The sequence below is a fragment of the Chiloscyllium punctatum genome, chromosome 7, assembly GCF_047496795.1.
Source record: "Chiloscyllium punctatum isolate Juve2018m chromosome 7, sChiPun1.3, whole genome shotgun sequence".
Classification (NCBI taxonomy): domain Eukaryota; kingdom Metazoa; phylum Chordata; class Chondrichthyes; order Orectolobiformes; family Hemiscylliidae; genus Chiloscyllium; species Chiloscyllium punctatum.
The window spans coordinates 104,308,420-104,334,496 of NC_092745.1; the positions used below are offsets into that span (position 1 = coordinate 104,308,420).

Consider the following 26,077-nt stretch of genomic DNA (forward strand, 5'->3'; position numbering starts at 1 on the left):
GAATTCAGAGGAGAGGGAGATGACCATTTGGACAATGATGAAGAGAATGTCTTCCTCAGCGGGTTAAGAAGCTAACAAATTCTCCAAACAGGGATTGTTGATACTCAAGTTGTTGAGTATAGGTAATGATAAGATTTTTGGATCAACAAATATGTGAATTAGGTACACAAGTGGAAATTAGGTTTCAGATCAACCACAGTCATATTAAATGGCTGAGAAAGGTCAAGGAGGCATATAGTTCATTCCTGTTCCTGTTCCCATTTCTTATGCTTTAAGGTTTTCAGAAAATTGAAAAACTTCATATTTAACACTTCGCTTGCTGTGTATTATGGAACTTTAATATCAACCATTACTTCACCACATTCAAGGTTCTAAACTTTATGTATTTCAATGAGGAGTTGCCACTCGTGGGTAATGGGGATGAGATCTTGGGTTGCTGGAAGGATCATGTTGTTCCAGATAATGTTGTTCACAAAAACTGGTGAGCAAAAGCACCAATATACAGTGTCAGTGCCAATCCTTTTGGGTCCATATCAAAACGTTATATGCATTTATGTCTCATCCACTTCTTCAAAGTTACGTCTCTGCACTCTGGTTTCTCAAAGTTCCTCCCATTCCACATTGCTCAATCTCAGCTATGACTGACATGTGTTTGAAATCATTGGGTTTATGATTAAATGTCTCCACCAGATTGAAGATCTTTTCGCAATCCGTGGCATAAAAGAGTTGTGCTTCATTTGCTAGACACTGTGCCTCTTGTACATTCTGTAAGTCAGAAAACACAAAGTTTAGTAAATGCTACCATTAAGACTTTGCTTTTTCAATTGTAATGCTGTCAGTCGCTCCTTCCTTTTCAACATTTTGTTGCATTGCAAAACCTACCCATCCTCTTTTTCCCATTAAAGAAGGGTTCAATTAGAGGTATTTCAGCAGGGCAAGTTTTACACATGTTCATTGTTCAGACTGGCAAAGTATTGTCATTAACAAAGACAGCTTTTTTAAAAAATTCTAACCTATACATTTTTGTAGTTTTAAAAAGAACACTTTTTGCCATTAATTTATATTAATTGTCACAACTGAAGAAATCAACAAGTGAACAAACGTCAAGCCCTCATATTTTATTCTTCTTAATCTTGAATTATGCTTTTCATTTCATTACACACGACAGTTTTGCTCGCACATTAAAACCAGTATACTGTGGCACAGCATGCACTCGCATTATTGTCTGCTTCACTTGTTCTGATGTATACCCAGTCTCAGCTGGCATACAGGAATGTACATAGTAATGGTTAATAAAGTGCTTGACCACAGGAGGATGAGAAAGAAATTGAGTGCAAGTATTCCCTGAAGCTTCTTTTGTGAGCATCCCAAGGTTACCTTAATACATTTTATGAAATTTTACATCAAGTGGTTATACCAATTGATTTTGTGTTGGAGGGATATACATTGTTGATACTATGCATCTCTTAAAGATAGCTGACAGTGCCATCTGTGGGAGATAACTGTTAAATCAGACAGAATTGAACAAGAGCACTTATTCGTGCCTCATGATATATTTGAAAGTCAGTACAGCACCACTGATAAAGACTAACATTTTTAAAAAGAAATTGGTCATGGTATATGTTTTATCTTTCCAAAACAGAATGTACACAATGGTGAATACTACTTTTTATTGTAAAAGAGCAGTGGTATTAATTTCTCTGTAACCTTGAAATAATAAACTCCAATATCAGTTTAGGATAATTCTAGCCCCAGTGTTTTCTCTATATTTACCTAACTCTATAACATTCAATGCTTAACAGTATATCCAGGAATGAACTAATTGCCATATTTACTGCATATTAAAAATATATTTCTTACCAGAAACGTTGTGTCTATTTCTGCAGTAAGTAGTACAATACCCTTCTCCTTCTGCAGATCCGGGTAATGATAGATTATAAGCTGGCTTGGTGAATTTTCCCCCAAAGACTGAAAGCCAAGAAAAGAAAACATTGGCAAAAAAAAAAGAGGATTAAGAAGCTTGTCGTATATTGGTGGTCTGCAGACAAACAGCAGAACAAAAAACAAATTTAAAACAAAGGGAATTAGTGTGGCCATATTGATTTATTTTTAAAACAGTGATATAGTACTGCATGCTCACCTAATTGCCTTCATCTAAGACTAATATTTTAAACTTAAAGAGAACAATTATAAAGGGTATAAAGAAAGCAGTGGATGAAACAAGTTGGGAAATCAGATTAAGGAATAGTCAGTACATCCATTTAAGGGACCAATTGGGATGTATAAAGAATAGCTCTAAGGGAAGGATATGTGGCTGAATAAGAAAGTTGAAGGCAGTACCAAATTGAAAGAAAATGTGTATAATTCCATAAAGAGGAGTGGCAGGTCAGAAGATTGGACAGAATTGAAAGAACAGCAAAGAACTACTCAAAGATTAATAAAAGAAAGCAAACTAGAAGTATTTTGACAGATGGCAAGAATTTGTCAAAGCATTTGTTTTTAATTGAAAAGAGCAAGTGAAATGATCTTCGGTCCTACACAGAGTGAATCTCGGAATTAAATATAGACGGATATTAATATGAATGATGGATGAACTGATCGCATATTTTACATCCAACTTCACAACAGTAGACAGAAATTATATCTTATCAATAATTATGATTCGGGGATGAAAACAAGGGAAGAACTAGAAAGTTATAAGTCACCAGGGAAAAGGGAAGGAGATAATTATTAGAACTAAAAGGTGACAACTTCCCAGATTTTGATGGGAATTCAGCCTAGGATCTTAAAAAGAGGTAGTGGCTGACATAAGATTGGTTCATCTTTCTTTCACCAAAATACCAAAATTGTAAAAGGTTCCATCAGATTTGACATAGTACGTGTAACTAGTCTATTTCATAAAGGAAGGAGACAAGGCAGGAAACTATAGGCCAGTTAGCTTAACATCTACACTGGGAAAGTGCTGAGATCTATTATTCTTTGAATCGGACATATAACAAGCACTTAGAGAAACTTAATGCAATCAGGAACAGTCAACATGGTTCTGACAAGGGAAGTGGACAGAGCTGGCAGAACTAAAGGTGAAGAGGAATCTCGGTTCCCATAAATAACAAAATGTTAATATGTAGGTAGAACAAATTATTAGAAAAGCAAATGGCATGTGATCATTTATTGTAAGGAACATAAATGTTTTGCTTCAATTGTATATTGATTTTCAATATAGGATATGCGTGAGATCACATCTGGACTACTATGTTCATATTTAGTTTCCTCATTTAAGTAAGGATTGCACTGCGTTATAAGACAGAGAAAATTCTCTCAACCGATAGCTGAGGGATGGAAGTAGGGTTTATCTCAAGGAGGACGGTAGGACAGGCTGGTCTGTTTCCATTAGCATTCAGCGGAATGCCAGTCATATATATTTCAATAAGATTCTAAGGATATTTGTCAGGGTAGATTCAGAACAGATGTTTCTCTTGTGGGAGAGACAAGGAGGGAACACAGTTTAAGAATAAGGAGGCTTCCATGTAAGATATAGATTTTAAAGGGGGCTTTATTTCTGAGCACTGAGTGGCTTTGGAATTCTTCTCACCAGAAAGCAGCAGAGGAAGGGTCATTGAAAACATTTTAAACAAGTAAACAGATTATTGGCTGACAAGGGAATCAAATGTTATTGGCGTAGGCAGGAATGTGGAGTTGAGGCCATAATCAGATTCGCCATGATCTTATTGAATGGCAGAGAAGGCTGATTGAATAAGTGGTCTACTCTTGCTCCCAATTAATATTTTAACTGTAAATTGTTTTGTGCTGATCATCTAGCAGGAGAGGTTGCAAATGCACAATGTAAATGCACTTTTGACCCTTCTTATACATATTTGATAATCATTGTATTAAGAGATAAAGTTTAAAGCAATACCCCCTTTTTAAAATAACTAAAAATAGAGGGAATTTGACAGTGGGTATAGATATCAAGACTAACTATTAACACATCAACACAAAAGAGCTGCCAAGCCAGGTATGTTCCATCATGTTTACTGGCTGGAAGTTCTTGCCTACAGTTACATACCTGAATATTAATTAAAGAGGAAAAGTGAAGTTCAGTCGCAGACCACTGACCCACAAAGAACTCATAACCTGTTTGTCTTGGCAAAGCATACAAGAACTGGAACAGAACAGGATAGATATCAACATGTGGACTTTTCTGATAGATTTACTTTTTTTAAAAACATGGACAGGTTATAATGTACAGCCTGGAATTCTGAATCTATACCAATAAATGATAAGCCTCACAGCTTCGAGGGGTGAAAACCTTGTAGAATTTAGGCAGCAACATTAGAACATTTTCTCTTTTGTCAGGTGATTCTTCAAAATATCAAATAAGTTGGGAAACAAAATCATAAATCTCTAAAACTTTGAACCTGGACTGCAATTCAGAGACGAAATGCAAAAGAGAAGTATAAAAAGGGAAAGTCAACCTTATTGTTCCCAGACAATATCTTGGACTCACTATCTGCTTAATTACTGGATAACAAGAGCATGATTTCCTATTTTGTACCAAGTAATCCATACATGTGAACTCTGTTCCCACGTTTGATGGGATTCTTCTGAATTATTCTATACATTTGGGCAAAATACAAAACAGGTGGCTTGAAGAAGATTCCAGTCTCCCACTCTAAATTTCTCCTAAAGTAGCTTTGAACAGTACTAATATGATTTATTCTTATTTGGATTTTGCCATCGTGTTCCTTTTCAGTTGTGTATACACTGTTCTTCCTCTGCCATTCAACCATCCCCAAGACATATTTCCTCATTTTCCAGGATCTCGAGAATGTGGATTTCTTCACTTTTCAGTTCCCCTGCTCCCACCACCCCCAACCTTCGACTACTAATTCCGTTTATGTATGGCTATAGAAAATATTTCTCAGGAATAATCTGTTGAACTCATGATAAGCAGTAGATACTGCTGAATGTGGAACATTAGAAACAAAAAAAGGCTATTGCACCCCTGGAGTTAGCTCCACCATTCAAAAGACTATGGCCTCCTTACAACTCAAGGGGCCTTGATATTCTTACCTAACAAAAATAAATTTGTTAATTAATACTTTCAATAGGAGAGAATGACAGTTCCAGAGGCAAGCGGTATCAAATCAAAACTGAATTTTAGCTGCAAAGCAACACGGAGTAAAAGAACTCGAGATTCTTGGGGCAAGAGCCTCTGGAGGATTCAGTAGGTAAATTTAACCGTAACAAAAAAAAACATAATCAGCATGTATGATAGAAACAGCAGATCAGTAAAAAGTGCCAGAAACGTAATGTTAATTATGAGACATGCCTGTCAAATGCAAGGCTTTAAATACTTCTGCCTTCATGCTTGGGATGTGTTTCAACAACTGTTGTCACCAATTTACCAAATTAAATGCTTCCAAATCAGAAATATACAAAACATAAACAACATTTGCACCAAACCAATATGTTTTCTTTCACGATTTCAACTTATCAGAGTCAAGTATCATTTTAAAATAAAGATGTCAACACGTTGACTCTGAACAATACAGTTTACTCACAGTGGGGCATTGCTGAGATCTACTGTGCATCAGATCAAATGTTGTACCCTTTCAGGAAACAAAAATCACAAAATATGTAAATTCATTGCCAAAAATAATCAATCTTCATACATGAAGCTTAAATCTAAGCCATACTCACAGGAATTACGGCAGAGATTGTATTCTTCAGGGCAAAATACTGATTCCAAATCTGGAAAAAAAAGAAATTAATGTGATAGGAACATATTAAGGATATCTCCAAGGTTAAAACAGATTTTTGAACAAAGCAAATGCTCTTCCTCAAAACATACAACATTCTCTCCCAACAAAATCTATACCAGGAAACTGACACAATGGCACATCTGCACTAATCAGCTACATAGTCCAAACAAAAAATAAGTCAACAGGATATATACATTGGAAAAATAAAAGATTTTTCTTTATCTGCACAAGATGTAGGCAGGATAAAAAGGTTTTCCCATGTAAAGGCAATGTTCCACATTTTGCAGTTATAATGATGGCAAAACTGAAACTGACAGCAACTGTGGCATCTATACATGCAGTTACATGTGAAAATCTAGGAACTGCTGTCAGTGATGTCATGCTCCTTCACAAATGTGCTGTTGAATTCTCTACAGATTGAAATATTAGAAATCACTGCATCTGAAGTGAACTTCCAGATGTTAATTTTTTGCGTTGTAAATCGCTGAATGTGATTACATCTTGCCATTTGCCCTCATGAGCCTGATCCACCATCTGACGAGAACCTAGCTGATATGACTGTGGCCTCAACTTCACCTCAAGTGTAGCACAGTGATTCAGTGGTTAGTATTGCTGCCTCACAGCACTAGGGACCTAAGTTCAATTCCAGCCTTGAGTGACTGTGTGGAGTTTACTCCCACCATCCACAGATGTGTTTAGGTGGATTGGCCAAGCTAAATTGCCCAGGAGCATCCAGAGTTGTGCAGACTAGGTGGTTTTGCCTTGGTAAAAACCCATGCAGAGTCATGGGGTGTCTCTGGGTGGGATGCTCTGCCGCCCCCCCCATATCTTATGAGTCTCTTATTAATCCAGAATAAAACTAATTCACCTTAAAATTATTCATGACACTACCTCCATTAGCTCAGGGGAAGAGAATTCTGAAGACAAATGTCCCCATTGATTAAAAAAAAGCCTGTCTTAAATTACATTTTATTTATTTTTCAATAGATTTTTAAACTGTACCTAGCATCTCTAACGGGGGAGACATCCTCTCAGTATCCAGCCTGCAATTCCCTTCAGGATCTCTCATGTTTCAATGCAGTGTAACAAGATTTTTAATATTATACTAAGCCATAATTACTGAACAACCTTTTTATTCCTGAAAGACTAGTTTTATATTTGTCGAATGTAAAATGATCAACTATGAGAAAAACAGATTGCAAAGACTTAGTTTTATTTAAAAATTTCATCTTCCATCTTAATCTCATTTGTACGGCTCAATCATTGTCTGTCAAGTGATTGCCAAGTGAAGGAAGTGACTTTGCTTGCTTTCTGAGAAATTTTAATATGACTAGCTGCTTAGCTACTTGATGACATTACCATTACTGAAGGCTAATGATCCCCTAAAGTGGATGTCAGAATTGAATTATAACGGGGAATGGTTAAAAACCACCCCACAAAGATAGCCAAATTTTTATGGGCAGCTTTCTTAGAGCTCAGTCCTAAATGGTGCCATTTTGTCACAACGTTATACCTGAGCTATACAATCTGAAAAGATTTGGATCCAGTCTGTGATGGATTAAAATTATCTCTGTTCAGGAGAAAGTAAGAACATTACACTTCTCTTGTAATCCTGAGCTACTTGCAGTTGCAATTCACTTAAGATTTTAAATTGCCTTCATTTAGATCATTAGAAAGAATGAATATTTGTTTTGTTTGTAAGTAGCAGCAGTTCCAGCTGTCACAAAATATGGCCTTGGAAATTTTAATTAACTCAGCAGTCAAAGTCTTTGGGTAGAGTTCCAAATTTCCACAGGCCTCTTATTTCACATCACACAAGGTTCAGATCAATATTTACAGTGCAACTTTACTGCTTCACAACATTACTAGAGTTGTAGTGAAAATGCACAAACACTTTGAATTTTTGTTGTAAGCTTGAAATCTTTTTTAAAGCTGCTGTTGTAAACATGTCAACACCTGTCTTTTAACTAAAACAAATCCAAACTTGGTACTTCCCACCTACTTGCCACTGCAGTTATGCTCACCTTGGTGCAAGCTGACAGCATCAAATAGATGAGGAAACTGGTGAAGGGCTTATGCCCATCCATTCTCCTGCTCCTCAGATCCTGCGGTGATTTTCTAACACCACACGATTCGATTCTTATCTCCAGCATGTGCAGTCCTCACTTTCTCCCAGCATCAAATTGCATACCATTGAAGGCAGCTCACGTCACCGTACATCAGCACATGATGTCAAGCTACCACCTAACTGGTGTATAATGCAGTCCTGCAAATCCCATCCTCTAATATCGCAATATGGTATCAAGAAAAAAATAGTAGAAACACAGCCCAAACTTAAATTCTCTTAGATTGTAGATCAGACAAATAATTATACAGTAACGAAAGAATTCAAAATATCGGACACCATAAGAGATGGAGGAAGCTTAGGCAGACGCCCAAGAATAAATGCACAAATAGAAGAAAGCTTAGCACGTCGCTACAGTTGGAAGATACTCAAGTGAAGTATCTCAGTTTCTCAACGATCAATATAAATCATTACCCTGAAACTGCAAAAAAGTTAGGGATTGCAGGTTTCAAAAACAAACCTGGATGACGAACCAAGTGTATGAAGAGATACAATTTTGTAATGCTGCAAACAGCAAAGATTTCATAGCAACTTCGTGCAGAAACTAATGACAGGTGTGACGATCAAGTTTCGGCAGCTGTATATACAAACACTGACAACAGAATGGATACAGATTGGCCTGTATTCAGAGCATGAACAAAATTCCCATGAATTTTGAGATATTATCGAGTGAAATGATGAGCAAAATTGGAGAGAAAACAGTGTTAGGATAACTATCCATGAAAGGAGTGGATTCGCAGTTGTACAGTTGAGCCAACGGTAATATTCAAAAGAAGAATTGAGCAAGACATCAATTCCCCAAAGGGGTATTCAAGATAAAAGGATGGCCAGTTGAAGGCAACGATAATGTACTTCTGAGCAAAGTTTGTAGTTTTCGACCAGAAGGATTAAATAAAAAAATGTCTTCCCATCTGGATAAAACCAAAGTACTGGAGAAACTCAGCAAATGGTGCATCTATGGAGAAAGGAGCAGAGTTAATATTTCAAGTTCAGAACACCTCTTCTTCAGAGCTGAACAGGGCTGAAAAATAACTATTATGTTGTTGACAAAAGGAAAAGAAGATGGAATGTAAAACTGGTGAGGATGCCTCAATCAAAAGACAAAGAAATGCTGATGATAATAAAGGGATAATCTTGATAGAACATAGAACATTACAGTGCAGTACAGGCCCTTCAGCCCTCTATGTTGCGCCGACCTGTGAAACCAATCTGAAGCCCACCTAACCTACACTATTCCACTCTCGTCCATATGCCTATCCAATGACCATTTAAATTCCGGTAAAGTTGGCGAGTCTGTAGCTGTTGCAGGCAGTGCATTCCACTCCCCTACTACTCTCTGAGTAAAGAAACTCTCTGACATCTGTCCTATATTGATCACCTCTCAATTTGAAGCTATGCCCCCTTGTGTTAGCTATCAACATCTTCGGAAAAAGGCTCTCACTGTCCACCCAATCTAACCCCCTGATTAACTTATATATCTCAATTAAGTCACCTCTCAACCTTCTCTCTAACAAAAACAGCCTCAAGTCCCTCAACCTTTCTTCATAAGACCTTCTCTCTACACCAGGCAACATCCTAGTAAATCTCCTCTGAACCCCTTCCAAAGCTTCCACATCCTTCTGTTATGGAAGAGGCCAGACCATCAAAACATTCTAGGTTGACTACCAGGTTTTAAAACAGACAAAAATTTATTCACAAAATTACACAATGAAACACAAAGATCAGAATAAAGAATGCCTACAGAACTCAGTCTATCCAAACTAGATTTAACTGTGATGTTCCGAATATACACAACAGTCCAAATATGCAAACGTCCTTAAAAACCAGTAAACAAATGGAACAAGAGAGAGAGGGAAGAGAGGAGAGAGGAGAGAGAAAGGAGAGAGGAGAATGAAAGAAGAGAGGAGAGAGAAGAGAGAATCCACATAGCTCATGGAACTGCTCAGCTAGAGAGCTGACCACTCCCCTTTCATTATACAGGTCACTTCTAAAACAGGACCACTTTGGCCTGAAGTCTCATCTGTTTACATATGACCAAAAGGTCTCTCAATACCCTTTACTCGATACCAAACTAGGCTAATCAGATCTGGGAGTGGTTTACTACCTTCTGAGAAAAATCAAGGACATAATATCCTTGAGAAAAGGAACAGTTTTTAGAAAAAAGGAACCAAATTTGTGACACTTCCTAGAATGCGGTGACCAGAACTGCACACAATACTCCAAGTGTGACTACACGAGAGCTTTGTACAGCTGCAGCATGACGTCATGGTTCTGAAATGCAATCCCTTTACTAATAAAAGCTAACTGTATGCCTTCTTCACAACCCGATCAACCTGGGTGGCAACTTTGAAGGATCTATGTACATGGACACTGAGATCTCTCTGTGCTCATCTACACTACGAAGAATCTTACCATTCGCCCAGTACTCTGTTACACCTTCCAAAGTGATTCACCTTACACGTTTCTGCATTAATCTCTATTTGCCACCTCTCAGCCCAGTTCTGCAGCTTATCCCTCTGTAACCCGTTGGCACGATCCACAACTGTACTGACCTTACTGTCATCTGCAAATTTACTACCCATCCTTCTAAGCCCTCATCCAGGTAGTTTATAAAAACAACCAACAGCAGTGACCCCAAAACAGATCTTTGCGGTACTCTAGTAACTGAACTCCAGGATGAACATTTCCCATCAACCACCATCCTCTAACAGCTCTTTTGCACCTCTTTAATGATTTCTGTGGATAGTCAAAAATAGGTTTACTTCACTGGGAGGGGAGATGTGGGGAAGGGGTGTAACCAAAATGGAGGGCAGTGTTCACTTAGTGGTTGAACTCAATATTGAGACCGGAAGTCGTAAAATACCAAGGTGGAAACTCAGCATTGTCCCTCCAGCTTACGTTTGGGCCTCACTGAAACACTGCAGCAGGCCTTGGATGGAAATGTTGACATAAGAGCAAGAGGGTGGATGAAAATGACAAGCAACTGGAAAAAAAAACTTTCCTACGGACAGAGCAGAGGTTTTCCACAAATCGGTCACTCAGTCTGTGTTTAGATATGCCAATACAGTAAAAATTGCACTGAGAGCAGCGAATGCAGCAGACTACATTGATGGTAGTAACAGTAAATCGCTGCTTCACTGTGAGGAGGGGAGCAGCAAAAGGACAAGTGTTACATCTTCTATGATTAAATGCAAAGTGCCATGGTGGAGAGACTATCAGGGTAGAAAATGAGGAGTAGGGAAATCCTATTGCTGATCTGGGAGAGAGCAGACGAGGTGAGGGCAGAAAAGCAGATGAGTCAGACATGGCTGAAGGACCTCTGAACTATGGTGAGAATGGGGGAATCCTCAGTTAAGGAAAGAGGACTTGTCTTAAAAATATTTCTGTGGAAGGTGACATTTTGGAACAGAAATGACAGATGGAAAATCTGTGAGAATGGAATAGAGCCCTTACAGAAAGCAGGGTATGAGGAAGTGCAGTAAAGGAAACTGGGAATTGATGGGTGTGTATTAGTGGCATCTTCAGAAATTGAAACAATGTAGTCAAGGAAGGGAAGAGTCAGAGATGGGGCAGCTGAAGATATCCATCCCTGATATGCTTAGATTACACATTGGTGATGCTGAAATCAGATCTTAAATTGATATTGCAATGATTCATTCTGGTCTAACCAGCCTTGTTCAAACACTGGATTGCTCTCTAAACAAGCCCTCAAGGAGAGCATGAATGAAAATAAGAATAATGTGTGCATGATTGGTGGATACCAGATATTCAGCAAGGGATTACAGCATCCAAACATTCAAGTTCCTTTAAGCTTAAACCAGACCAGATGGACAGCTCGTTATTTTTTATTTGTTTAATTAGTTAATTTGCTGATTTTGTGATGGATCTTTTAAAATAGAATAAAAAACAAGTTCTTCACAGTGAGGTGTTGGCTTAGGAAAAGGAAAGAATTCCAGAATAAATGTGCAAACTGGAGTTTGTGTTACACTACAGATTTACAATCGCACCCTTATAAATCGCAGTCTTTTGCTGCCTAATTCAACACATAGATAGTCAGTCTGTGAAACAAAGGGCTACAGTAACAGAAATCCTGTGTCAATTGTTTTGTAAAGTCTAGGAGGAAATGGGAACAGAGATGAGAGTCAAATCATTTTTAAAAAAAAGAGTAATGTGCCCAGTGCCCCTGATGGCACAGATAATGATTATTTGTGGAAAGATGGTTGATGGCAACAGGAAAATGATGATATCATTCAAGATGCAGATTGAGACTCAGTAGTCTATTCTAAAGTTGAAAAGTGTGTTTTTTGCATGTGAGCACATGCTCTTGTGCTAAGTATTATTCTATTCTCTACTGTTACTGTGAAAGAATTGAATGAAATAGTGTCTAGGCTTCTGTTTTTGATGAATCTGACAAATTTCTATATCACAGTGAACTAAATGTCATGGAGGTCATTATTTTATATAAGTAAATATGTAATAATAAAATATCTTTGACTCCTTTAGTACTATGTTTGGCAGGAGGTTGACGGGAATAACCTTCAATGTGATAACACCAATAGCAGAACAATGGGAGGGGAGGGGATTTCAACATTTCAAAATGTTACTCACGTATAAGTCAACTATACACTTTGACTAAAAAAATTAAGTCTTAGAAACATTCCTTTTACATTAGTACATATTGTATTTGTTAACGGCAGAGCAATGTTTTCTTGTATCAAACAGACAAAATAAAACATACACAATCTTGGTCCAATGAGCCTGCTTTAAACTTTCAAAAGCTGAACATTTTGTTGATCCTTTAAAACTCTATTTCCTTCCATAATGAGGTTGAATTGATAACAGTCAGGTGCCAGATTTCAGTTTGCTTAGAAACTCTAGCTTTTATTGATTGAATATTGAATTTTGTTCTCTTGTATATTTTCACAAAAATGTTAAAAGTTGTATTTTATCATAAGAAATACAAAGCTTCTTTGTTAATGGCAAAGCAAGTAAGATGCTTTCATTAAGTAATTGGTATTTAGTTTTCTTAAGAAAATCTGAATTCTTAAATACTTACCTGTCTGATTTCATCTGCAGTCTTTTCTTTCATCATATCCAAATTTAGGATGGACTGAAGGGTCTGAAAGAAAAACAAAAACAAACAAACTTCTGACAAATCAACTCAAAATGAAAATAATTAAGGCAACTGAAGATAGAAAGCTAATTTATATTAGTTTGAAGAAATAATTGCTACCAATTATTTTTTTCTAAGAAGTAGTGAAAGCTATATTTCTCACGAAACCGTCTTTATCTTTCCTCCCTGAACTGTATACTAGTTCCATGGTTTGTGGCACAAAGTGATCCATCTAAAAATAATTGCTGGTCTATAAACAAATTCCACTAAGTTTCATTTTTAATTCTTTCATGGATGTGGGCTAATGGTACACTAGAGTTGAGAGAATGTTTGAACCTTCTTTTGGATAGCAGTTCACTTCTATTTACTGTGGAGGGAGGAAAATTCCAACATCTACATTATTTGCATATTTATGAGGTGTTCAATAGACTGAGATAATTGATTCAACTTAATCCAATTTAAGTTTACAATTGCAAAATCATTTTAATCTAATTTGCACAAGATTCTTTTGCATTATTCTGTAAGGACAAGTGGTAATCTGTCAATTTCACTAAACAGAGCTAAAATATTACAAAGCAGAACTGTGAAACATTCAATAGTTAATGGTTAATCTCATGGTTCAAACATATATTACAGCAATAAGTGTATTTCTCTGTCAAACTGAATACTTTTAATGTTCAATAAAATAGACACCCCTTACCTTGTCCTTACTGAAACCAATTTTCTTTCCAGTGGCTCTTTCACCCAGTCTTTTTGACTATGAAAGAAAAATCAACAATAAATCTCAAATACAACCAGGATCTGGATCTCCCAGGATCTAGCACTTTTTAAACACGTATATTTGACAAAGATACCAGTGGACGGGGGCAGCACAGTGGCTCAGTGGTTAGCACTGCTGCCTCACAGCACCAGGGTACCAGGTTTGATTCCAGCCTCGGGTGACTGTCTGCGTGAAGTCTGCACATTCTCTGTGTCTGCGTGGGTTTTCTCCAGGCGTTCCGGTTTCCTCCCACAGTCCAAAGATGTGTAGATCAGGTGAATTGGCCATGCTAAATCGCCTTATAGTGTTAGGTCAATTAGTCAGAGGGAAATGGGTCTGGGTGAGTTACTCTTCAGAGGGTCGGTGTGGACTGGTTGGGCCGAAGGGCCTTTTTCCACACTGTAGGGAAGCTAATCTAATCTACTCTGCTGCTCAAATCTAGACATCGAGCCCTTTAATTAAAAGACACTTGCAAATAATTCCTTGAGAACAAACAGTGGTTTAATTTCACACTTGCAAATAATTCCTTTAGAACAAACAGTGGTTTAATTTCACACTTGCAAATAATTCCTTGAGAATAAACAGTGGTTTAATTTCACACTTTCGAATTACTGACACATTCCACTGAAAAATAATTTAAACTCAAAGAGGATGTAACAAAGCATTGCAAAATAATTTCCACATAAAGTATTTTCTCCGAAATCAATAATAACAGACCTACATTTTACGTTGACAATAATGTCTAATTGCTCAACATTATCATGAAGTAAAACACATAACAACTTCCGATCCATACACATACAATTGAACGCAGAAATCCTAAAGTTGAAGTCACTCTGCTCCTTTATAGGCTGTATCCATGTAAGGATGTGAAGTTACAGTCATTACCCATCAGGTAGACGTGAAACACATAATAAAGTTAGGACCACTGCATTCCGATACAAGTAATTTTCTTAAAAGGTGTTAAATCATAACTTTGTCCAACAATCTCTCCAGCATTGAAAACTTTATTTTACTAGCCTTGAGAACTGAACTAGATTTAGGTGATGGAGGTGATTACCTCACATTCCAGGGGCAGCAATTATTGTTTTATATGCTGTTGCATTGATTTGGAACATTGGGAAAAAAAAAGTCAAAACAACAGCAGCTTTAAAAAGGAGAAGAACAGACAAAGGAAGCACTTGGTGAGGACAGTGCAAGAGAGAGCGCGACAGAGAGAGAGCGCGACAGAGAGAGAGCGCGACAGAGAGAGAGCGCGACAGAGAGAGAGCGCGACAGAGAGAGAGCGCGACAGAGAGAGAGCGCGACAGAGAGAGAGCGCGACAGAGAGAGAGCGCGACAGAGAGAGAGCGCGACAGAGAGAGAGCGCGACAGAGAGAGAGCGCGACAGAGAGAGAGCGCGACAGAGAGAGAGCGCGACAGAGAGAGAGCGCGACAGAGAGAGAGCGCGACAGAGAGAGAGCGCGACAGAGAGAGAGCGCGACAGAGAGAGAGCGCGACAGAGAGAGAGCGCGACAGAGAGAGAGCGCGACAGAGAGAGAGCGCGACAGAGAGAGAGCGCGACAGAGAGAGAGCGCGACAGAGAGAACCTGCATAGTTACTACCTTTGCTGTTTTTGAATTCATGGGCCGCTGGACATCGGAGTTCTTCTGGGAAAATTAACAAACAGTGAATTTCACAACTAATCTTGGAGGAACCTGTTTGGGCAAAGTTCACAACACAGAACAAGATAAATTAATTGTTGTTTTAAGTCTGTCCAAGAGAAAGGCTGCATTAGTGAGTACAGTGGGTTCTTTCTTGACTATATGTTTTTGGAGATAAGTCACTTGATTAAACTTAAAATATAAGTCATAGCTATTATGGTGCAGTGCTTTGTAGAGGAATAAGATGGTGTTATTTTCTGGGTCTGTAGATTGTGAAGGAGCAAAAATGGCCGTTGCAATGATATGTACTTCTTGTCAGATGTGGGAGTTTAAGGGTTACTGTGGATTATATCTGCCATACATGCTGTTGGATGCAAATCTTATCATATCGAGTGGATTGGTTGGAAAGACAGATAGAAGCGATGAGGAATTTGCAACAGCAACAGTATGTGATGGATGGCAGTTATAGGAAGTGGCGGGGGGGGGAATGTCTCAGATACAGTCACATAGATGGGTTAACTCCAGGAAGGGTAAGAGAGGTAGGTACCTAGGGCAGGAGGTTTTTGTGGATATACCCATTTCAAACAGGTATGCTGTTTTGGAAAATGTAGGGGGTGATGAATTCTCTGGGGAACGTATTATGAACAGCCAAGTTTCTGGTATTGAGACTGGCTCTAATGCAACGAGGGGTACGTCGGCTTCCAAGAGATCAATTGTGTTAGGGGATTCTGTAATCCGAGGTACAGACAGACGTTTCTGTGGCCAGCAGAGAAAAAGCAGAATGGTGTGTTGTTTCCCTGGTGCCAGGATCAAGGATGTCTCACAGAGGGCGCAGAATGTTCTCACGGGGGAGAGGGGCCAGCAAGAGACCATTGTCCACATTGGAAACAATGATACAGGAAGGGAAAAGGTTGAGATTCTGAAAGGAGATTACAGAGAGTCAGGCAGAAATGTAAAAAGGAGCTCCTCAAGTAATATCTGGATTACTCCCAGTGCTACGAGCTAGTGAGGGCAGGAATAGGAGGACAGAGCAGATGAATGCGTGGATGAGGAGCTGGTGTATGGGAGAAGGATTCACATTTTTGGATCATTGGAATCTCTTTTGGGGTAGAAGTGACCTGTACAAGAAGGACGGATTACACCGAAATTGGAAGGGGACTAATATACTGGCAGAGAATTTGCTAGAACTGCTTGGGAGGTTTGGGCGGTGGGGGGTGGGGGGGGGGGGGGGGGTGGGGAGGTGTGTGTGTCCCAGGGAGATAGTGAGGAAAGAGATCAATCTGAGACTGGTACAGTTGAGAGCCACAGAAAATGGGGGAAGATACTAAATGAATATTTTGCATCAGTATTTACCGTGGAAAAGGATATGGAAGATACAGACTGTAGGGAAATAGATGGTGACATCTTGCAAAATGTCCAGATTACAGAGGAGGAAGTGCTGGATGTCTTGAAACGGTTAAAGGTAGATAAATCCCCAGGACCTGATCAGGTGTACCCGAGAACTCTGTGGGAAGCTAGAGAAGTGATTGCTGGGCCTCTTGCTGAGATATTTGTATCATCGATAGTCACAGGTGAGGTGCTGGAAGACTGGAGGTTGGCAAACGTGGTGCCACTGTTTAAGAAGGGCGGTAAAGACAAGCCAGGGAACTATAGACCGGTGAGCTTGACTTCGGTGGTGGGCAAGTTGTTGGAGGGAATCCTGGGGGACAGGATGTACATGTATTTGGAAAGGCAAGGACTGATTAGGGATAGTCAACAGGGCTTTGTGCGCGAGAAATCATGTCTCACAAAGATTGAGTTTTTTGAAGAAGTAACAAAGATGATTGATGAGGGCAGAGCAGTAGATGTGAGCTATATGGACTTCAGTAAGGCACTCAACAAGGTTCCCCATGGGAGACTGATTAGCAAGGTTAGATCTCAAGGAATACAGGGAAAACTAGCCATTTGGATACAGAACTGGCTCAAAGGTAGAAGACAGAGGGTGGTGGTGGAGGGTTGTTTTTCAGACTGAAGGCCAATGGAATGCCACAAGGACTGGTGCTGGGTCCTCTACCTTTTGTCATTTACATAAATGATTTGGATGATTTGGTCTAACATATGAGGAACGGCTGAGGATCCTGGGATTGTATTCAATGGAGTTTAGAAGATTAAGGGGAGACTTAATAGAGACGTACAAGATAATACATGGCTTGGAAAGGGTGGACGCTAGGAAATTGTTTCCGTTAGGTGAGGAGACTAGGACCCATGGACACAGCCTTAAAATTAGAGGGGGTCAATTCAGAACAGAAATGCGGAGACATTTCTTCAGCCAGAGAGTGGTGGGCCTGTGGAATTCATTGCCGCAGAGTGCAGTGGAGGCCGGGACGCTAAATGTTTTCAAGGCAGAGATTGATAGATTCTTGTTGTCTCGAGGAATTAAAGGCTACGGGGAGAATGCGGGTAAGTGGAGTTGAAATGCCCATCAGCCATGATTGAATCGTGGAGTGGACTTGATGGGCCAAATGGCCTTACTTCCACTCCTATGTCTTATGGATGCAAGCATAAGAGGTACAGTTAGTAAGTTTGCAGATGACACCAAAATTGGAGGTGTAGCAGACAGCGAAGAGGGTTAACTCAGATTACAACAGGATCTTGACCAGATGGGCCAATGGGCTGAGAAGTGGCAGATGGAGTTTAATTCAGATAAATGCGAGGTGCTGCATTTTTGGGAAAGCAAATCTTAGCAGGACTTATACACTTAATGGTAAGGTCCTAGGGAGTGTTGCTGAACAGAGAGAATTTGGAGTGCAGGTTCATAGGTCCTTGAAAGTGGAGTCGCAGGTAGATAGGATAGTGAAGGCGGCATTTGGTATGCTTTCCTTTATTGGTCAGAGTATTGAGTACAGGAGTTGGGAGGTCATGTTGCGGCTGTATAGGACATTGGTTAGGCCACTGTTGGAATATTGCGTGCAATTCTGGTCTCCTTCCTATCGGAAAGATGTTGTGAAACTGGAAAGAGTTCAGAAAAGATTTACAAGGATGTTGCCAGGGTTGGAGGATTTGAGCTACAGGGAGAGGCTGAACAGGCAGGGGCTGTTTTCCCTGGAGCGTCGGAGGCTGCGGGGTGACCTTATAGAGGTTTACAAAATTATGAGGGGCATGGATAGGAGAAATAGGCAAAGTCTTTTCCCTGGGGTCAGGGAGTCCAGAACTAGAAGGCATAGGTTTAGGGTGAGAGGGGAAAGATATAAAAGGGACCTAAGGGGCAACTTTTTCATGCAGAGGGTAGTACGTGTATGGAATGAGCTACCAGAGGAAGTGGTGGAGGCTGGTACAATTGCAACATTTAAAAGGCATTTGGATGGGTATATGAATAGGAAGGGTTTGGAGGGATATGGGCCAGGTGCTGGCAGGTGGGACTGGATTGGGATGTCTGGTCGGCATGGACAGGTTGAACCGAAAGGTCTGATTCCATACTGTACATCTCTATGACTCTAAAACAAGCTCTTTCACTAATCCATCCTTCCTGTCTTAATTTTCTGTATAAAATTGAATTTAATTTCTGCTTTAAATTCTGCAACTCAATTCTTCAATCTATTGAAAAATCATAAAGTAGCTTGACCTAAAATATATAAGAAGGTGTTACAATGGATCAGGCAGCCAATGACAACTTGCCACTCAAACATCTACAAACTCTGGACTGCCTTCAACAAGTGCTGTTCTTTTATTGATGTCAACAAGCTCTGGATTTTATAAAAATGGAGCAGAGCCCATATTTCCAATTATTTATCTGCAATTTATCTCAAGTACTCTTGACACATCACTAGCAGTTTTCAGGCACTGCACAGGAGCAATTTTCATTCTTTTGTTAAGTGATATCTGTAATATGCAAAGAGATGTTCAAAGTCTACAACAGGAATTACAAGTTAAATTTCAATAAAGCACAATAGTATCTTAGCAATATGGTGAAAACTGCTATTAAAAATGTCACAGACTTAACTGAAGTTACAGAAGTTACAATATTTGAAATATTTATCAAATTTTAAACAGAAAACAAAGTATAGAAAAATAAGTGGTACTTACTAATTTAATAACTTTATGTTCTAAAATGTTAGTTGTTCTACATTTCAGAACATAAGAGGCATTTTCACCTCTACCACTGTATTCACAGGTACAAATAGCATTGAAGCTGTGGCACTGAAATTAAATAAAATCTTAAGAAAATTTCAATCACGTGTCAGCACCAGCACCACAACTCCCAGTTTCATACGGGCCTTAAAACAAGAGCTTGAACACTTTGATTCAAAAAGCGTGGCACTGGAAAAGCACAGCAGGTTAGGCAGCATCCTAGGAGCAGGAGAGTCGATGTTTCGGGCAAAAGCCCTTCGTCAGGAATGTGGAGGGAGGCTTTGGAAAAGGGGACAGAGAGAAATAGGAGGGTGCTGCTGGGGTAAGGTAGCTGGGAAAGCGATAGGTAGATGCAAATGGTGATAGTGATAGGTCGGAGGGGAGGTGGAGCAGATAAATGGGAAGGAAGATGGACAGGTAGGACAGTTCAAGAGGGCGGTGCCAAGTTGGAAGGTTGGATCTGGGATGAGGTAGAGGGAGGGGGGATAAGGAAACTGGTGAAGTTGACAGTGATGCCACGTGGTTGGAAAGTCCCAAGATGGAAGATGAAGCATTTTGCCTCCAGCCGTCAGGTAGCTTGGATTTGGCAGTGGAGGGCCCAGGATTTGCATGTCCTTGATGGAGTGGGACGGGGAAGTTCAAGTTGTTGGCCACAGGCTGGTGGTGTGGTTTGGTGTGTGTATCCCAGATATGTTCCCTGAAATGTTCCGCGAGTTGGCACCGTCTCCCCAACATAGAGGAGACCACATTGAGAGCAATGGACAGAGTAGATCAGATGTTTCGATATGCAGGAAAATCTCTGTCAGATGTTAAAGGATCCTTTCGGGCCTTGGACAGAGGTGAGGGGTTGCTGTGGGCACAGGTTTCACACCTCATGCAGCGTCAAGGGAAGGTGCCAGGAGTGGAGGGTGGGTTGGTCGAGTCATGGATCTAATGAGGGAGTTGCAGAGGGAATGGTCTCTCTTGGAATGTTGAAAGGGGTGGAGAGGGAACTATATCTCTAGTATTGGGGTCTGATTGTAGGTGGTGGAAATGGTGGAGGATAATGCACTGTATCTGGTGATTAGTGGGGTGGACCTCTCAGTCTCCAGTGACCGACTCACATGAACATCTACTTCAAACCCACTGATTCCCACAGCTACCTTAACCAAATCTCCTTCCACCCCCACTCCTGTAAGAATGCTATCCCTTACTCCCAATTCCTCCACTTCTGCCGCATCTGCTCTCAGGAGGACTAATTCCACTCCAGAAGATCACAGATGGCCTCCTCCCTCAAGGACCGCAATTTCCCCTCCCACGTGGTCAACGACGCTTCCAACACATCTCCTCCACTTCCCGCACCTCCGTCTTTGAATCCCACCCCTTCAACCACAACAAAGGATGGATCCCCCCACTAATCCTTAGCTTCCACCCCACTAATCTCTGGATACGACACATTATCCTCCACCATTTCTGCCACCTACAGTCAGACCTACAGTCAAAACTCGCTTACTCCACACCAGAGATATATTTTCCTCCCCACCCATATCTACGTTCCACAGAGACCATTCTCTCTGTGACTGCCTCATTACGTCCACGGCCCCCACCAAACCACCCTTCGCTCCCGGCACTTTCCCTTGCCACTGCAAGGAGTGCAAAATCTGTGCCCACACCTTCCCCCTCACCTCCATCCAAGGCCCCAAAGGATCCTTTCACATCAGCAAAGATTTTCCTGCACATTGAAACACCTCATCTACTGTGTCCATTGCTCTCAATGGGGTCTCCTCTACATTGGGGAGACAAAATGTCAAATCGCAGAATGTTTCAGGGAACACATGCACCAACCAACATCACTGCTCTGTGGCCGACCACTTCGACTCCCCCTCCCACTCCACTGAGGACATGCAAGTCCTGGGCTGTCTCCACTGCCAAATCCAAGCTACCCGACTGAAGGAAGAACTCCTCATGATCCGCTTGGGACCCTCCAACCACATGACATCAACGTCAACTTCACCAGTTTCCTCAATTCCCCTCCCCCACCTTCTCCCAGATCCAACCCTCCAACTTGGCACTATCCTATCTGTCCATCTTTCTTCCTACCGTTCTGCTCCACCCTCCCCTCTGACCTATCAGTCTCATGCCCCATCTGCACCTACCTATCACATTCCCAGTTACCTTCCCCCCCAGCCCCACCCTCCTATTTATCTCTCAGCCTCCTTTCCCTCAACCTCACATTCCTGATGGAGGGCTTATTCCTGAAATGTCGACTCTCCTGCTCCTCAGCTACTGCCTGACTTGCTATGATTTTCCAGCGCCACACCTTTTGACTCTGATTTCTCCAGCATCTGCAGTCCTCACTTTTTCTCTTGCATAGTTTGATGTCTAACACTTTTTTTCTTTACCATTCAAGTGATGTACAGCAATGGATTTCCCTTGCATATTCCCATCCAAACACATCGCCAAAAAGCAACTGTACTACTACAAATGTTCAAGGGAAATAGAAACACACTGAACTTGTGAAAAAAAATTTCAGGAAATTTATAATTAATGACCTAATTGATTAGATTCATAACCAACTTACCTTTTAACACAATTCAGTTAAACATATTTTAATAAAGAAAATCTTATAGAAGCTTGCCTTTTCTTCCATGAGTCTGATAAATTCGCCCTGCTTTGAATGTCCCAATGGCTGTTTCTTCACCTCTTCTTTCTTTGCCAAACAAGCCTCATATTCATCTGGTTTCATCCTAAGATCCAAAAATATTCACATGTAAAGAGGTGCCTTATTGCATAATTTAAAAAAAATAGGAGCCAACACAGATTCCTAACTGGCCGAGAGAAAGTGACTTCCAGGAATCTGACCCAGTAACACTGATGGAATGGGGTCAGGGTGCAGCTTGGAGTAGAACTTGTAAGTTGTGGTGTTCCCATGTATCTGCGTCCTTGTCCTTCTAGCCATGGATTTGGAAGGAACGTTGAAAGATTTTGGGTGAGTTACTAGATTAGAGACAAAAAAAAACTGCATATGCCAGAATCCACAGCAGAAGGCTGGAAGAAAACGGCAGGCCAGGCAGCATCAGGAAATGGAGAAGTCCAACAGTGTTCACCTATCCCTACTTCACCACTCAGCCAACCCTCCCCCACCCCCGATATCTGAAGTTCCCCTTACACCCACCCCCAATCCTGAAGAAGGGCTACACCCGAAACGTTGACTTTTCCACCTCTTAAGAGTCATAGTCATAGAGATGTACAGCATGGAAACAGACCCTTTGGTCCAACCCGTTCATGCCGACCAGATATCCCAACCCAATCTAGTCCCACCTGCCAGCACCCAGCCCATACCACTCCAAACCCTTCCTATTCATATACCCATCCAAATGCCTAATAAATGTTGCAATTGTACCAGCCTCCACCACTTCCTCTGGCAGCTCATTCCATACACGTACCAACATCTGCGTGAAAAAGTTGCCCGTTAGATCTCTTTTATATCTTTCCCCTCTCACCCTAAATCTATGCCCTCTAGTTCTGGACTCCCCGATCCCAGGGAAAAGACTTTGTCTATTTATCCTCTCCATGCCCCTCAAGTTTGTAAACCTCTACAAGGTCACCCCTCAGCCTCCAACGCTCCAGGGAAAACAGCGCCAGCCTGTTCAGCCTCTCCCTATAGCTCAGATCCTCCAACCCTGGCAACATCCTTGTAAATCTTTTCTGAATCCTTTCAAGTTTTACAACATCTTTCCGATAGGAAGGGGATCGGAATTACATGCAGTATTCCAACAATGGCCTAACCAATGTCCTGTACATGACCTTCCAACTCCTGTACTCAATACTCTGACCAATAAAGGAAAGTATTCCAAATGCCTTCTTCACTATCCTATCCAACTGCGACTCCACTTTCAAGGAGCTTTGAACCTGCACTCCAAGGTCTCTTTGTTCAGCAACACTCCCTAGGACCTTACCATTAAGTGTATAATTCTGGATTAGTGGTGCTGGAAGAGCACAGCAGTTCAGGCAGCATCCAAGTAGCTTCGAAATCGATGTTTTGGGCAAAAGCCCTTCATCAGGAATAAAGGCAGTGAGCCTGAAGCATGGAGAGATAAGCTAGAGGAGGGTGGGGGTGGGGAGAAAGTAGCATAGAGTACAATGGGTGAGTGGGGGAGGGGATGAAGGTGATAGGTCAAGGAGGAGAGGGTGGAGTGGATAGGTGGAAAAGAAGATAGGCAGGTTGGACAAGTCCGGACAAGTCATGGGGACAGTGATGAGCTGGAAGTTTAGAACTAGGGTGAGGTGGGGGAAGGGGAAATGAGGAAACTGTTGAAGTCCACATTGATGCCCTGGGGTTGAAGTGTTCCGAGGCGGAAGATGAGGCGTTCTTCCTCCAGGCGTCTGGTGGTGAAGGAGCGGCGGTGAAGGAGGCCCACGACCTCCATGTCCTCAGCAGAGTGGGACGGGGAGTTGAAATGTTGGGCTATGGGGCGGTGTGGTTGATTGGTGCGGGTGTCCCGGAGATGTTCCCTAAAGCGCTCTGCTAGGAGGCGCCCAGGCTCCCCAAGGTAGAGGAGACCGCATCGGGAACAACTACAATAAATGATATTAGTGGATGTGCAAGTAAAACTTTGATGGATGTGGAAGGCCCCTTTAGGGCCTTGGATAGAGGTGAGGGAGGAGGTGTGGGCGCAGGTTTTACAGTTCCTGCGGTGGCAGGGGAAAGTGCCAGGATTGGAGGGTGGGTTGTTTGGGGGCGTGGACCTGACCAGGTAGTCGCAGAGGGAATGGTCTTTGCGGAAGGCGGAAAGGGGTGGGGAGGGAAATATATCCCTGGTAGTGGGGTCTGTTTGGAGGTGGCGGAAATGTGGGCGGATGATTTGGTTTATGCGAAGGTTGGTAGGGTGGAAGGTGAGCACCAGGGGCATTCTGTCCTTGTTACGGTTGGAGGGGTGGGGTCTGAGGGCGGAGGTGCGGGATGTGGACGAGATGCGTTGGAGGGCATTTTTAACCATGTGGAAAGGGAATAGCTTATTTCTCCACGCTTCAGGCTCACTGCCTTTATTCCTGATGAAGGGCTTTTGCCTGAAACGTCGATTTCGAAGCTACTTGGATGCTGCCTGAACTGCTGTGCTCTTCCAGCACCACTAATCCAGAATTTGGTTTCCAGCATCTGCAGTCATTGTTTTTACCTCATTAAGTGTATAAGTCCTGCTAAGATTTGCTTTCCCAAAATGCAGCACCTCGCATTTATCTGAATTAAACTCCATCTGCTACTTCTCAGTCCATTGACCCATCTGGTCCAGATCGTGTTGTAATCTGAGGTAACCCTCTTCGCTGTCCACTACACCTCCAATTTTGGTGTCATCTGCAAACTTACTAACTGTACCTCTTATGCTCGCATCCAAATAATTTATGTAAATGACAAAAAGTAGAGGGCCCAGCACCGATGCTTGTGGCACTCCACTGGTCACAGCCTCCAGTCTGAAAAACAACCCTAAACCACCACCCTCTGTCTTCTATCTTTGAGCCAGTTCTGTATCCAAATGGCTAGTTTTCCCTATATTCCTTGAGATCTAACTTTGCTAATCAGTCTCCCATGGGGAACCTTGTCAAACGTCTAAATTTTATAAGAAGGTGCTACAATGGATCAGGCAGCCAATGACAACTTGCCACTAAAACATCTACAAGATATAAAAGAGACCTAAGGGGCAACCTTTTCATGCAGAGAGTGGTACATGTATGGAATGAGCTGCCAGACGATGTGGTGGAGGCTGGTACAATTGCAACATTTAATAGGCATTTGGATGGGTATATGAATAGGAAAGGTTTGGAGGGATATGGGCCAGGTGCTGGCAGATGGGACTAGATTGGGTTGGGATATCTGGTCGGCATGGACGGGTTGGATCAAAGGGTCTGTTTCCATGCTGTACATCTCTATGACTCAATGAGGTGTGGAATATGAACAACTAGCAAAGATCCGTTTGGTTAAATTACTTGGTATGCTGTAGTTTCAGTGTAAATTTGTAAACAAAGTGATGTGAGGAAAAAAGAACTTTTTCACACAGTGAGTAGTTAGGATGTGGAATGCATAACCTCTAAATGTGGTGGGGGCAGGTTCAATTGGGGGATTTAAGAGGGTACTGGATGACTATTTGGATAGAAATGGTTTACAGGGTTTCGGGGAAAAGGCAGGAGATTGACACTGGGTAATTAGTGTTAATCCAGACCGGCACAATCTGGGATTAGTTTGTAAATGCAGATGTATATCACATGCTAAACCAGAGCAGGTGAAAACAGCGTCTCCCTCACCTCCGCAGCTCCTGGATCTTGGTCTTATACTTGCAATAGAAAGGATTTTTCTGCAGTTCCTGCTCCTTTTCGGCCTGGTTTAAAACGCTGGAGATGGAGAAAGTGCGGAGATGATCAGACACCACACCAAGCCCGAGGGGGAGATGACAGCGGCTCCTGACAGCCAGACTCCGGTTAGTGAAAGACCAGAGCTCTCTCACCGCCGCCATCTTACCCGCCTCCCCCGCGCTCATCTCATGGGCCCGAGGGGGAAACTGAAAACCAGCTGAAACGTTCCACCTTCCAAAC

At 41.4% G+C, this 26,077-nt stretch overlaps 1 protein-coding gene across 3 annotated transcripts; it reads right to left on the reverse strand.

Moving 5' to 3' along the window:
- Positions 1-316: 316 nt before the first annotated feature.
- On the reverse strand, positions 317-26,064 carry atpaf1 (ATP synthase mitochondrial F1 complex assembly factor 1). 3 transcript variants are annotated; one of them, XM_072574496.1, is made up of 10 exons: positions 25,790-26,064; positions 22,131-22,239; positions 15,368-15,409; positions 13,704-13,760; positions 12,947-13,009; positions 5,704-5,754; positions 5,565-5,612; positions 4,067-4,162; positions 1,861-1,968; positions 317-765 (listed from the first exon to the last, which is right to left on the reverse strand). In XM_072574496.1, exons 1-10 carry the CDS (start codon positions 26,020-26,022, stop codon positions 577-579), a joined length of 996 nt encoding a protein of 331 aa, XP_072430597.1. In that variant the 5' UTR covers positions 26,023-26,064; the 3' UTR covers positions 317-576. The 3 variants fall into 3 exon arrangements, with proteins under 3 accessions (XP_072430597.1, XP_072430596.1, XP_072430598.1); XM_072574495.1 differs by having other exon boundaries at positions 15,368-15,412; XM_072574497.1 differs by lacking the exon at positions 15,368-15,409 and having other exon boundaries at positions 25,790-26,057.
- Positions 26,065-26,077: the final 13 nt, after the last annotated feature.